Source organism: Agelaius phoeniceus, chromosome Z, assembly GCF_051311805.1.
Source record: "Agelaius phoeniceus isolate bAgePho1 chromosome Z, bAgePho1.hap1, whole genome shotgun sequence".
Lineage (NCBI taxonomy): Eukaryota > Metazoa > Chordata > Aves > Passeriformes > Icteridae > Agelaius > Agelaius phoeniceus.
Genome location: NC_135303.1, coordinates 59,321,519 through 59,333,674, shown reverse-complemented (window position 1 = coordinate 59,333,674; position 12,156 = coordinate 59,321,519). Strand labels below are relative to the sequence as shown.

Genomic DNA, 12,156 nt, shown 5'->3' with positions numbered 1-12,156 from the left:
CACCCACACTCAAAAAAGAAAACCTCATCATGCACACCCACAAAAATAAACCTTCCTAAACCCACAAAAAAGCCTGAGTTATTGAGTACAGTGATATATGCAATTAACTATACCTAAACTACAGTCTAGATCTGTAGGTTGAAATACTGTTTTAAATAAGACTGAACTCAGTCAACAAATAAACATTTCTCTGTCTTATGGCTCTGTTTTGACTACTTCTGCAGAGTTTTTATCCTCTGTACACCTAAAAAATAGCTGCAAAGAAATGGCAAGGTGTAAGAAAATTCCATGTCACTAAGCAGAAGTAGCTTGGTATCATGTAAACAAGACAAAACAAACAGATAACAAGGTGATCACATCTTTCTGCAGCTACAGATTTTTCCAGAAAATACTATCACAACTTGAAAATAACTAAAATATAAAGCAAAAGCATTACAAAGTAATTTCATTATAGTGTCCCCCCTTTTAAGCTATTCTAACAAAAGATTATGTCCTAGCAGCCTGACAGATCATAGTCATATATAGTAATTTTGCATAATTACCAGTTAAAGAAATCCCACCATATTTTGTCATTTTAAACAACAAAAAGACAATCTCCTCCTGCTTTACTGCTTTTATATTATTTAATGAGAAAACTCCATAGATGAAAAATGCAATGTAAGTATTTAAATCTATCCTTCTCACTTTACTACATGAAACTGCAGACCAAAAAAGTCCATAAATCAAAACATTCAGACAAAGTATTTTCTGAGAACAACCAAATAAAAAAATTAAAAAATGCGCTAATAAAATTAAAGTGGTTGTTAGTTTACAAAACAAAACAAACAAAAAAAAGCACAAATATGTCATTACCCAGAGAATGTGTCATAAATTTCTCCGAGAAAACAATTTAAAGGCTTACATACTAGCTTCACTGTTCAGCATCAGGGGTTTGCATTTGGTGTAGGAAATACAGCCACTATTAAGCTATTAGCAAACTCTGCTTATGTTGTTTCTGTAGTTTTGGTTCAAAGGCCAAAATCTTCAGAGATTACCATGAGTCTAGTTCTTAACCCTAATTAAACCTAATAATTAATAGGAGTGTATAATTATGTTGTGGAGCCAAACGCAAAGAAGAAAAGAACAAAATCAAAGCAAATCTGAATTCACTATTATCTTGCCTTGCAGGTAAGAAAACAGGATAAATGCAATTAAGTAAATAAACCCCAAGAGAACAAAAATTGTTCTGGGCAGAGAATGTTTCTGGATTTCTATGAACACCAAAGGCATTAAAATCCAAGTTAACGGATTTTAAGACAAGCCATTTTACTAATGCTGCCTGTGGGGGCAGTGGGGCACTGACAGGTTGCCCAGAGAAGCTGCGAATGCTCCAACCCCGGCAGTGTTCAAGGCCAGGCTGTATGGGGCACTGAGAAACCTAGTCTAGTGCACAGTCCCAGCCCATGGCAGGGGGTTGGAACTTTAAGATCCTTCCCACTCAAACTGTTCTGTGATTCTATGAAACATGCTGTTAGGCAATTTAATGAAATACAGTAAATCCAGTAAATCTTTGTTCCGTTTGCAGAAAATACCCAGTCTTACATTTAGATGAATGCAAATTTACTCCTAAATTGTCTGTTCTACTTTTCTATGAAATAAGCTGCTAAACCAGGAGAGAGAGTCACCTAAATGAAATCCATCTTTGCATCACTTAGAGTAAATGTTTATTATCTCCTTTAATTTATTTACCAATTCAATGCTGAGATAAACAAAGACTAAGAGGATACCGAATGCAGTACAAAAAAAAAAAACCCTCATGTTATTTTTTCTCCATAATCTCTTCTTACCAAGAAAAACAAAAGTATGTTTAGGTGCATTTCATGTTTTCAGAGGGGAAAAAATACATGTATAAAGCATTGTTTCTTACAGCTATCAATTAGGAAGATGTACACAAACTTTAACTTCAGGAAATCATTTATTACCACAGCAATATAATCATAGCATCGCAGAGCAGTCTGGGTTGGAAGGTACCTTCAGAAATCATCTATGCCACCCACTACACCAGGTTGCTCAAATACCATCCCCAGTGTGGCCTTGTACGCTTACACGGATAGAGCATCCACAGCTTCTCTGAGCAGCCTGTTCCAGCGTCTCACCTGCCTCCCTGTAAAGATTTCTTCTGTGAGTCCAATCTCAATCTACTCACTTTCAGCTCAAACCCATTTCTCCTTGTCCTCTTACTGACAGACCCATGTAAAAAGTCTTTCTACAGCTTTCTTACATACACTCCTGGTACACTGAAAGGCTGCTCATCATGGTCTCTCTGGCATCTTTTCTCCTGGCTGAAAAACTCACACCATCTCAGACTCTCTTCACAGGAGAGGTGCTTCATCCCTCTGATCATTTTGTGGTTCTTTTCTGAGCTCTTTTCACTCTAAAAGGTTCCTGTCCTTCTTGTGCTGAGGAGCACAGAGATGGATGGATTCCAGGTCCATCCAAGAATCACCTCCCCTAACCACGAGTGAGACTTCTGATGTAGGCCTGGCTTTCCAGGTTCCAAGTGAAAGTTTTCATTCACCAGTACCCCAAGTCTTCCTGCAGAGGGCTACTCTCAATCTCAATAAACATTCATCTCCAGCACTCTACTGACATTAAGGGTTGTCCCGAACCACAGACAACACACCCAGGACCTTGGACTTGGCCCTGCTGAACCTTGTTGAGGTTCCAATGGGCCCACTCACCTCCTGTATCAACTGTACCTCTCAGACTGCTGTCACCTGGAAATCTGCTGAGGGTGCAACTTCCCACTGCTTATGTCATATGAAGGTATTAAACAGTATGATTCCTTGAAGGACACCACTCATTACTGTTTCCACTTGGATATTAAATCATTGACCATACTCCTTGAATGCAGCCTTCATGAAAATTCGTTATTCATCAAAGAGTCTAGCCATCTGATTTCCCTCACTTCAATTTAACAGTAAGAATGTTGGGAGGGGACACTGTATCAAAGGCCTTACAGAAGGCTAGACAGATGACATCTCTAACTCTTCCTTTGTCAACTGATATAGTTATTCCATCATAGAAGACCAAAAGATTAGTCAGGCAGTTAGTCCTTTGCACGTCTTGTTGGCTGACTCTATAATGAACACCTCCACATCTTCTTTAAATTTCAATAAATGTTTAAAGACTATCTGTTCCATGATCTAAAGCCTAAATTATACCCTGAGTTTTGCCTTGAGTTTTAATGCTGCCAGAGAGGTTTCCCCTACTTGGTGGGATTAAAAAAAAGTTTCTCAAGTGTTTGTCATGGGGTTTCATACAAAATCCTTTTTCGATGACATGCAACACCTGTAACTTCCCAGATCAAACCTTCATCAAAAAATCACTTAAAGGACTTAATGGATTGGAGGAATGGTAATGAGATAAACAGATTTTGATCTCTAAATCTCTCTTTTAATAATGGGCTAAGTCAGTCAGAAAGCTGCTTGGTGGCCTGCACTCTGAGATTAACTACTAATCCCACCACTGTTGAAGATGACCAGGTGCATACATCAGAACTACCCTCAAATAAACAGACAATCACAGGACAGGAGAGATTTGAGTGGCATGAAGATTGTTGCTGTGTATGAAAGCACTTCTAAGCATCAGGTTCTTACACACAAACAAGAAATTAAAAGAAGGAAAACAGAATTTACCAGAGTTATTCAAATATAGGTGTAAGAATACATCCTTTATTCTTTGGCCTTTTCTCCCCAGCACAACTACAGAGTGTCTCTGCTTCCAGGTTACTAATATTTTCTTTTTAAAAACAATCAAACTGAAATACAAGTGAGAAGTATCATAAGAATCATTATTCTCCCTCCTAAAAGATTAACTAAGTTAAAACAAATTTTACAAAGGAGTATTTTTTGTTTGTTTTTCATTTGTTTTTATTTCTCATTTTTGCAAACTACCTTTGAAAGGTTTAAACCATAAACATAAATATTTCATTTAAACACCATCTAGATAGCACACAAGAACATCCAAAAACACAAGAATCAGATCCTTCAAGTATCTGAACAGTTGTGCAAGAATCTCTTCAAGATATGTGAATGATGCCTTTATTTTTCAGCACATTTAATTTCAATTGCTTTTGCTGCTCTGGTCTGTGAGACTAAGAGGCACTCACAGCGCTTTGCGAATCCATTATCAGAGCAAAATATAAGTTCCATACTTGATCACCGATTTCCCAAGCCTGACCAACTCCCAGAAACATAAAGAATGATGGCATCTTTTCCAACCTCTATGTCTTTTGCATCTTTCTGGTGTTCTGAGTTACCAGCTGCTTCAGAAACCTTCTGTTAGACTTTCTGGATGATGCTGTTCACCCAGAATTGTGGGCTGGAATACCTTTCAGGATTCTTTTTCAACATTCTCTAATTTAAGCAAGATAATGAACATTAACATTGAAGACTTAGAGTTAAAAACTCTCCTGTGATGGGTTTATAGAACAAAGAAATCAAAGAAATTTTCCTTAATTCACAGAAATATTCTCATTCAGTATAAGGATTCTTGACAAATATTATCATTAGAGCAATGAATTAGCCAAGGACCAAGAAGCTTATGCAAGTGTCTAGTGAGCATATAGCTCAGGGACAGTGACAGACACACTAACAAAACTAGATAGCAATGTATATTCTGTGCCATAAGAATAAGTACTATTACAAAAAAATTAAAATATTTTTTCCTAATGTATTATTTCAAAGTGCACCTAAAACATGTTTACTACATTATACCTTAGCTTATAAAAGTATGATCAAGAACAGGATCTCTTTAGGTTGGTTTCATGGCTATATTGTAACTAAATGAGTAATTTCTATCTAGATTCTTGTATACTTAAAGCATCTCTAACAGGTTGTCTTTCTTTCACATCCAGAAATACCAAGTTCCTACAGAACAGAAATCTGTGCTCTTACCTTGAATTAACTTAAAGGCGGCTAACATTATCTGGGCAAACACTATTCGGATCCACACTTGGTGATACTTAAGATCTGAGCTGTATTTTTCGCTTAACTTCAAAAGACTTAAGGATCTAACTGCACTCAGCTCTTTAGAGAAGAGAAAATTGGGGGTAAAGGGGAGAAATATAACATATATCAAATTTTAACTCTCCTCTCCACAATTTCCTTTGGGAAAAACAAATCCTCCTTCAACAGACTTTTGACAGCTGGGACAGAGTACCAAAGTACTTCAATAAGGACCACAACGGCATTCTCCTAGATACAAAACAAAAGATACAGATATCAGTGGGAACAGGACCTATGGTAGAAATCTCATCCATGTACTCTAAAGCAAACAGACTCAGACTCTGACACTAGTCAAAACTACCTAGTCTCATTCACTCCTATCAGATGCTTCTTCCACACACAGATGAATCTAAATTACAAATAGCAAAGCTCCCAGATGAAACTGTCAATACACAGCTCAGCTGTGCTGAGGCAGTAGTGATATAGCCTTTATCTTTTCAATTTACTGAATCACTAGTTGCTTCCACTTTCATCAACTTTCTAATGTTCTGTTGCCTATTCAAGCAACACACATATTGCACATCACCTGCTTTCCACAGAAAGATGAGCTGAATCAATACAGTGGGGCACACATAAATCATGCAGTTCATTACAGTAGTTCGTCAGATGACTCTGCCTTAACATATTGACAAAGGAGAAGTTTTGCTTGTTAGGGTTTATTTTTGTTCCTGGAATAGCCACACCACTTTCTCAAGTGCAGAATGAAATGGACAACAGTACTTTTCTGTTGGCAACTGCATCTCCATCAGGGTTCTGGGATAAAAGTCTGCGCTACTGATAAACAGTAAGTAGAGGGTACAAATTAGGCAGTTTCATTATTCCCTGCCATTTGTCCTTTGAAAACTTACAAAAGACAAAAATCTGTAGAAAATCACGCTTCAGTTTAGCCTCGGTATCAGCACTACTTATTGAGGGAACAATGTGCTTTCAGAAGACTTCAGATTTAAACTTCAGTTTAGCCTGAAAAAACATTTGTGCTGTTCCTGGAGCTCTCCAGGAACAGGAGACTTTCAAAACTTTTAAATTCTAAAACATTGGTATCGCTTGGACTTCTCTTATCCAGTTTTAACACATCTAACTTCTTTGCACAGAGTTGTTAATATTTAAAACCTGTGGAATGTTCCTTCTTTTTGGTCAACACCAAGTGTATGGCTTCCTAGTGTTTCCTATATGCTAATTCTTCCTTTGTTTTCTCCTGCTTTCCTGCTCTTTGATCTTGCCAGGTTTGATAATTACAGTAAATAAAAGGTTAATACTGAAAAACTTCCATAATTTCATCAGTAATAGCTGTTCATACACAGTTTTTGTGTTCATACACAGCATTTGTGTACAAGAACAGATTTTCTTCAGTCTTCTACCATTCAGCTTAAGGAAGTTCATAGAAAAAGATATTGTGCTTACAGCATTCTATTCCTGCAACAAAGCTAATCACCATTAATTGGACATCTATCTTACTTTATTTCACATTGCTCTGTGATTCGTTTTTCAGAGATCACAAGGTAGTGCTTTCCCCTATGAAATTGCTGTTACTGTACAACAACAAAATTAATCTGAAGCAACTAAATGAGGAGAATTATTATATCTTCGTTTTGCAGCACACACTCAAATGCCCATTCTCCAATGATTTTTCTGCTCAGCATGTATTTTTTCATCCTACATTTATTCAACATTGTTTGCCAGTGTAACATACAAATTAGGGGCCACTTGGCTCTTTATAAAATATAAATAAAGCTAAATAAAATATAAATATATTTTAATATATAAAAATATAAATAAAGCTAAATTAGTCTAAATTCTTTAACTGTTCAGACACTCCACTAGTTCCTATTAACTTTGGTGGGTGTAGATCGCTTATTGAGTAGTAAAAACAAAAGAGCAACAAACCCTCTCTAACGGCTGCACACAAGGTATCGTTTTGTTCTTAAATATTTTATATATTGTTCTTAAATATTTTATATATTATATCAAAAATGACATCCAGAAGAGTTAAAATACAGATTAAAACTAAATTCAGTGGAAGACTGAATTTGTTCCAAAGTGTGTCAAAAAACTACAGGCAAGTTGTGCTAGCTGAACTACTATGTAATATGCTTCAGTGCATATTTATGGATTCTGGCTTTCCACAATTACAATTGTAAAAAATACTTTGTCCTGTTCTAATACATTAAAAAAATCAAATAATGATGTACAAAAAAGGTATGTAAAATTGGTATTTTAATGTTTAATCAAAGAGTGTTTATTTTTAAACTAAAACCTAAAATTAATCTTAGCACACAGTGAGTTTTACACAAATTACTTCCGACTTCGAGCTCTTTCATTTCATGAAAAGTAAAAAGATATCATGAGCACATTAAGCAGTGGGTGTGTGTTTGTGTCTGTGTGCATGACACAGTAACAAGTTGGAGAAACCTAAATTTCCAAGAAGGCACTGTGTCTTTCACAAGTTGAGGAGGGAGAAAATCCTTTTCCTCTGAAGCATAAAGATTAATTTTTTCTTTATTACCTATGTGCATTTTTATGTGTGTACATCTAATTTTTAAGCAAGTGCAATAATAAAACAATCTAGCACAGACACACTTGTTTGTGCCTTTAGAGGTTGATAATACCTTTCACTTCGCATTTGCAACTAGTCTGAAGAACACGCAAAGCCACTTAACAAGGCTCAGCTTAAACTGCACTAATATTCTCCTAAATAAAAAGCCAAAGGTTATTCCTTAGTCCTGTATTTAAAAACCTTAACACACTTATGTTTTTCAGACCCGTAATACTTGAGAGAGTGGGACTGAGAAACTGGCACTTCCAGGAAAAAAAAAATATAAGGAAGAAAATTTTATGTAAGCATATGTGAACGTGCTTGAGTTAAGCTGTACTAGTGATTTTCTTGCTAATAATGAGGGGGGAAGAGATGAAATGGGACAGTAAACATCTATTCAGTATTTAAAAAAATCAGGTAACTTTAAACATATTCAGATCGTTTTCCTGCTACCAGCCTCACCATTATTAATGAATATATTTTCATTTTAAAACTGTTTTATCTGTCTCATAACCAAGTGAATGACCCATACAAACAACAAACTTAGTAACTGAGCATTTGCTTATGCCGAGAAGCAATGAAAATGACTAAAAAAAACCTGCTCTAAGGTACTTAAGATAAACCTACTAATGAAAGAAGTTTCCCTAAATTTCTTTCAGAAATTGAAACTGGAGTCTACAAAATACCAAGACACCAAGAGTCCTCCACTACACACAGCATTTCACAAGACAAGATCATTAAGTGTTGATCCAAATGTGCACATACTCTTTCTTTCAGTCAAACATATGACAGAGGCTGACAAAACAAAAGACAAAAAATGTGTGCACAGTAACAATTTCTGTACTGGTTTTATTGCCCAGGTATATGGATGTACTGTTAAGTACATGCAGCCAGAAGTTCATCCCTCCAGATCTCTCTATATCATGCCTCTACTTTCACAAGCCTGCTGGAACTATTAGCTGGCACTGATGATTAACACAGAAGTCTTTTATACAGGAACTCCATAGTTTTCCTCAGTTTCCTCTATGGGGTGGCTTCTCCCCCATTCTTCTGCAAATCACCACACATCACCTGATCTAAAGCGATGCCGTAACTGGACTCCAGTCTACCACCATCTACGCCAATACTTCATGTTAGTGGTGGGAAGACCTTGCAAAGCAGCTCAAGTTCTACGTTCCTAACTGCAGAAGTGAATCTCTGAATTTCTTCTCTAGGTAATATATTCAGTAGAATATATTCTAGGTAGTATGTTCAGTCTCATTCAATGGATTTCATACATTTCTCAAAATCTGGGAGAAACCTCTAGCACTACTGTAAGAGGAAGTTCATAGAAAAAGATATTGTGCTTACAGCATTCTATTCCTGCAACAAAGCTAATCACCATTAATTGGACATCTATCTTACTTTATTTCACATTGCTCTGTGATTCGTTTTTCAGAGATCACAAGGTAGTGCTTTCCCAGAGCAGAAAAAATCTGGACCTGAGTAATAGGTCAAATGTATGAACTGCCTATCCTGAAGCAAGTGTCTATCATTAATCATACTTAGACATCCATAATATTAAGCAAGGGCAACCTATTTCATCTTCTTTGTGAATCTTGGAAATCACACCATGTGCTGCCATAAACCAAAATCAGGCCAAAATCCAACAGAACATTATTACTGTGAGTGCTGCATCCATGTCCACTACTTCTCTCCCAGATCAGTTAGAGATCCCAACCTTCTCTGTATCCAGAAGATAACCTTCAGGAAACAGCATATTCATATGGAAGCACTAAAACGTATTAAAACTTTTCCTTTCAACTTGTCTTACCTCATTGAATAGGCAGTTTACTTCCCCAGTATCAACCACTACTTCCATATACACGGCCCAAGAAAAACACCTTCCCCATAAACATCCCACATCCATTTGGAACACACTCACTCATCCACACACCAGACAGTAGTGCTAGAACACATAAAGGCCTATGAGTCCAGGCAGGAACTATTACCAGAGAGCTACGCGACACAGTGCATCACACTGGACACAGGCAGGCATATTTTAATTCAAAAGCCTTATTTTAAGATAAGCCAAATTTCTATTAGATAAATGCCACCTCCACACACTTGCAGGTCTAAAATAGCAACCTCTGTTTTAATTAAGGAGAAACGATACAGCTGATTTTATTTCCACCATCCAGTGGGTGGATGCCAACAGTATTAAAGATCCTGTAATCATCCAGCACACTTCAGGTTGCCCCTCGGCTTGCCATGTGCATCTGGGCCTTTGCGGGTCCCTTTCCTTTATAGAAACCGGTATGCAAGCTGAGCACAAGCCCCTTATCCAACTTTACCTCAAGAAATAAAAATCACAATAAAAAATTCAACCGGTAAGTTAACAACCCTCCCGAAGCCCACGGAACAATGCAGATATCATACCCGCCACCATCGACCTGCACAGCGACTCCCCTTGCGAATCCCTTCCTTAATCCGCTTCGCTACCATCGCTCTCCCACACACATCGACATTTGCCCCTCGTCCCGCAGCCCCCTCTCTCACCCGTCATCCGTTCCCTCTCCATTTTGGAAGGCCTCTTCCCGTTCCACACCGAACCCACCCGCCGACGATGCCCGCGGGCGGGCACACACGCCCCGTTCCCCGTGGCGGGGGTTCGGCCTGCGGCTCCCCGCGGCGGGGACGACGAGCCAGAGGCACCGCAGGCATTGCCGCTGCCGCCCCGTCCCCGCCGCCGGGTACCTGCGCCCGGCACGGACCGCGCCGGCGGCGATGCCCGGGCTGGAGCCCGGCGGCACCTGGGGCGTGCGCGCCAGCGGCGGCCCGAAGCGAGCGGCCCGAGGGAAGCGGCCCGAGGCGGGAGGAAGAAGCCCCACACTCACCCAGCAGCAGCAGCTTCAGCTCGCGGCGGGCGTCCCGCTTGTCCCGACGCAGCTGCCGCTCGATCTCGTCGTTGATCCGCCGGGCTTCCTTGGCTTCCTCGCTTAGGCAGCACGCCATGATGGACTCCAGAGTCATTCTTCCTAACTGGTTCAGACACAGCCCCCACCCCCCCTAAACCCGCACGCACACACGCACCCCGCCGCCGCTCCGGCCCCGGGGGGCACAGGCGCTCTCCGAAAGCCCGGGGGCCGCCGCAGGGCAGGCACGCAGGCAGAGCAGCCTCGATGCCACAGAGGGGCAAGAAGAAAGGGAGGGCCGCTGGTGGCTCGGATCCCCGCTCCCTGCCGCTGACAACTCCTCCTCTCCTCTAAATCATGCACCGAACAACATGGAAACATCCACCGCGGCAGCAGCAGCACCGCTACCCAGCCGAGCCGCCCCTCGTCCCGCTGCTTCCCTTCCCTCGCCGCCGCCCGCAGCCTACGCGGTCCCCGAGTGTCCCTGGCGGCCGCCGACACCCCCGACGCGACCACCCCACCACCGTGGAAGCGCTAATGCCCACTAATCCCTCCCCCGCCCCGCACACACACACATCTCCCCGCTGCTCCCCGCCCCCAGAGCGGGAGCCCGGCTCCTGCGGGGTGGGCGAGACCGCCGCTGCCCGGCAGGAAGAGCTTCCCCGCGGCCGCTCCTCCTTCCCGCCGCCTCGGCCGCTCGCCCTTCCAGGAAGGAGGCGGGGGTGGTGGTGAGGGAAAGCGGAGCTCGCTATCAGAGCTGCCGCTGTTCGGCTCCGTTCGGCTCGGCCCTGCCCGTGTTGCCGACGGAGCAGCGGAAAGGGAAACGAGTGCACTAGCAGGGGTCGAGCTCGACCGGCTTTTAAATGGTTGGGCGCCGCGGGCGTGGTGCGGCAGGAATATGGCGGCCCGTCTCCCGCCGCCGCTCCCGCTCTCTCTCCGCCCCGCTGCGCGGTGGGGGCGAGCGGTCGGGGCAGCTGAGCCCCCGCCCGCGCTGTGCCGCCCCCCAGGGCCGCGCCGCCCGCCCTGCGGCGGCCAAGGAGGAGGGCAGAAGAGGAGGTGCGGGAAGAGACTGAACGGGTTCTCACTCCAAATGGCTGCGAGGAGCTGTGCCTGCTCCGGTTTGTTCTGCCGGGCAGCGCCTTCCCTAACGCCTTGTTTGCTTTCGCTTCCTTTGTTTTTAGTCGTGGGCACACATTTTTATTCTGTTCCCATCCTAGGAGAGATGAGTTAGGTTGGCAGGGACTGGCGGAAAATGTGGCCGGCTGAAAGGAAGCAAGAAGTAAGGAGCCGAAAATACCTTTTCCACCTTTAGCCGGAATAGGAAGGCAGAGCGGGATACACGCACACCGTCAGGCACCCGGAAGGTTTAGCGCCCTGGCTCCTTGCTGGGAAGGCAAAGCCGTGCGTTCGACCCGAACGCCTGGGACACCCCACGGAACGCCACCAGTGTGGCCGATACTCGGCTGCGGTGAGTTCTATTCACCCCACGCCCCAGCCCCTGCCGCAGACTCAGTCCCTGGAAAGCTGTCCCCACGTAGCTTTCGGTAGCCCTCAGGGTGATGGGATACAATCGAGCAGAACGCACTGATGCACCTTCTAGTTTTTGTGAATTCATAAACGCCTTACAGAATTCCCACACCTGCACTTCCTTTGACCACCTCCATTTTAAGCTACTTGTATC

At 42.2% G+C, this 12,156-nt stretch overlaps 1 protein-coding gene across 1 annotated transcript in view; it reads right to left on the bottom strand.

Moving 5' to 3' along the window:
• Nucleotides 1-10,593, bottom strand: part of LOC129132509 (guanine nucleotide-binding protein G(q) subunit alpha) — a 115,730-nt gene extending 105,137 nt beyond the window's left edge. Inside the window, exon 1 of the mRNA XM_054651700.2 lies at nucleotides 10,458-10,593. Coding sequence (XP_054507675.1) covers nucleotides 10,458-10,593 — 136 coding nt within the window. The remainder of the gene's footprint in view (nucleotides 1-10,457) is intronic.
• Nucleotides 10,594-12,156: the final 1,563 nt, after the last annotated feature.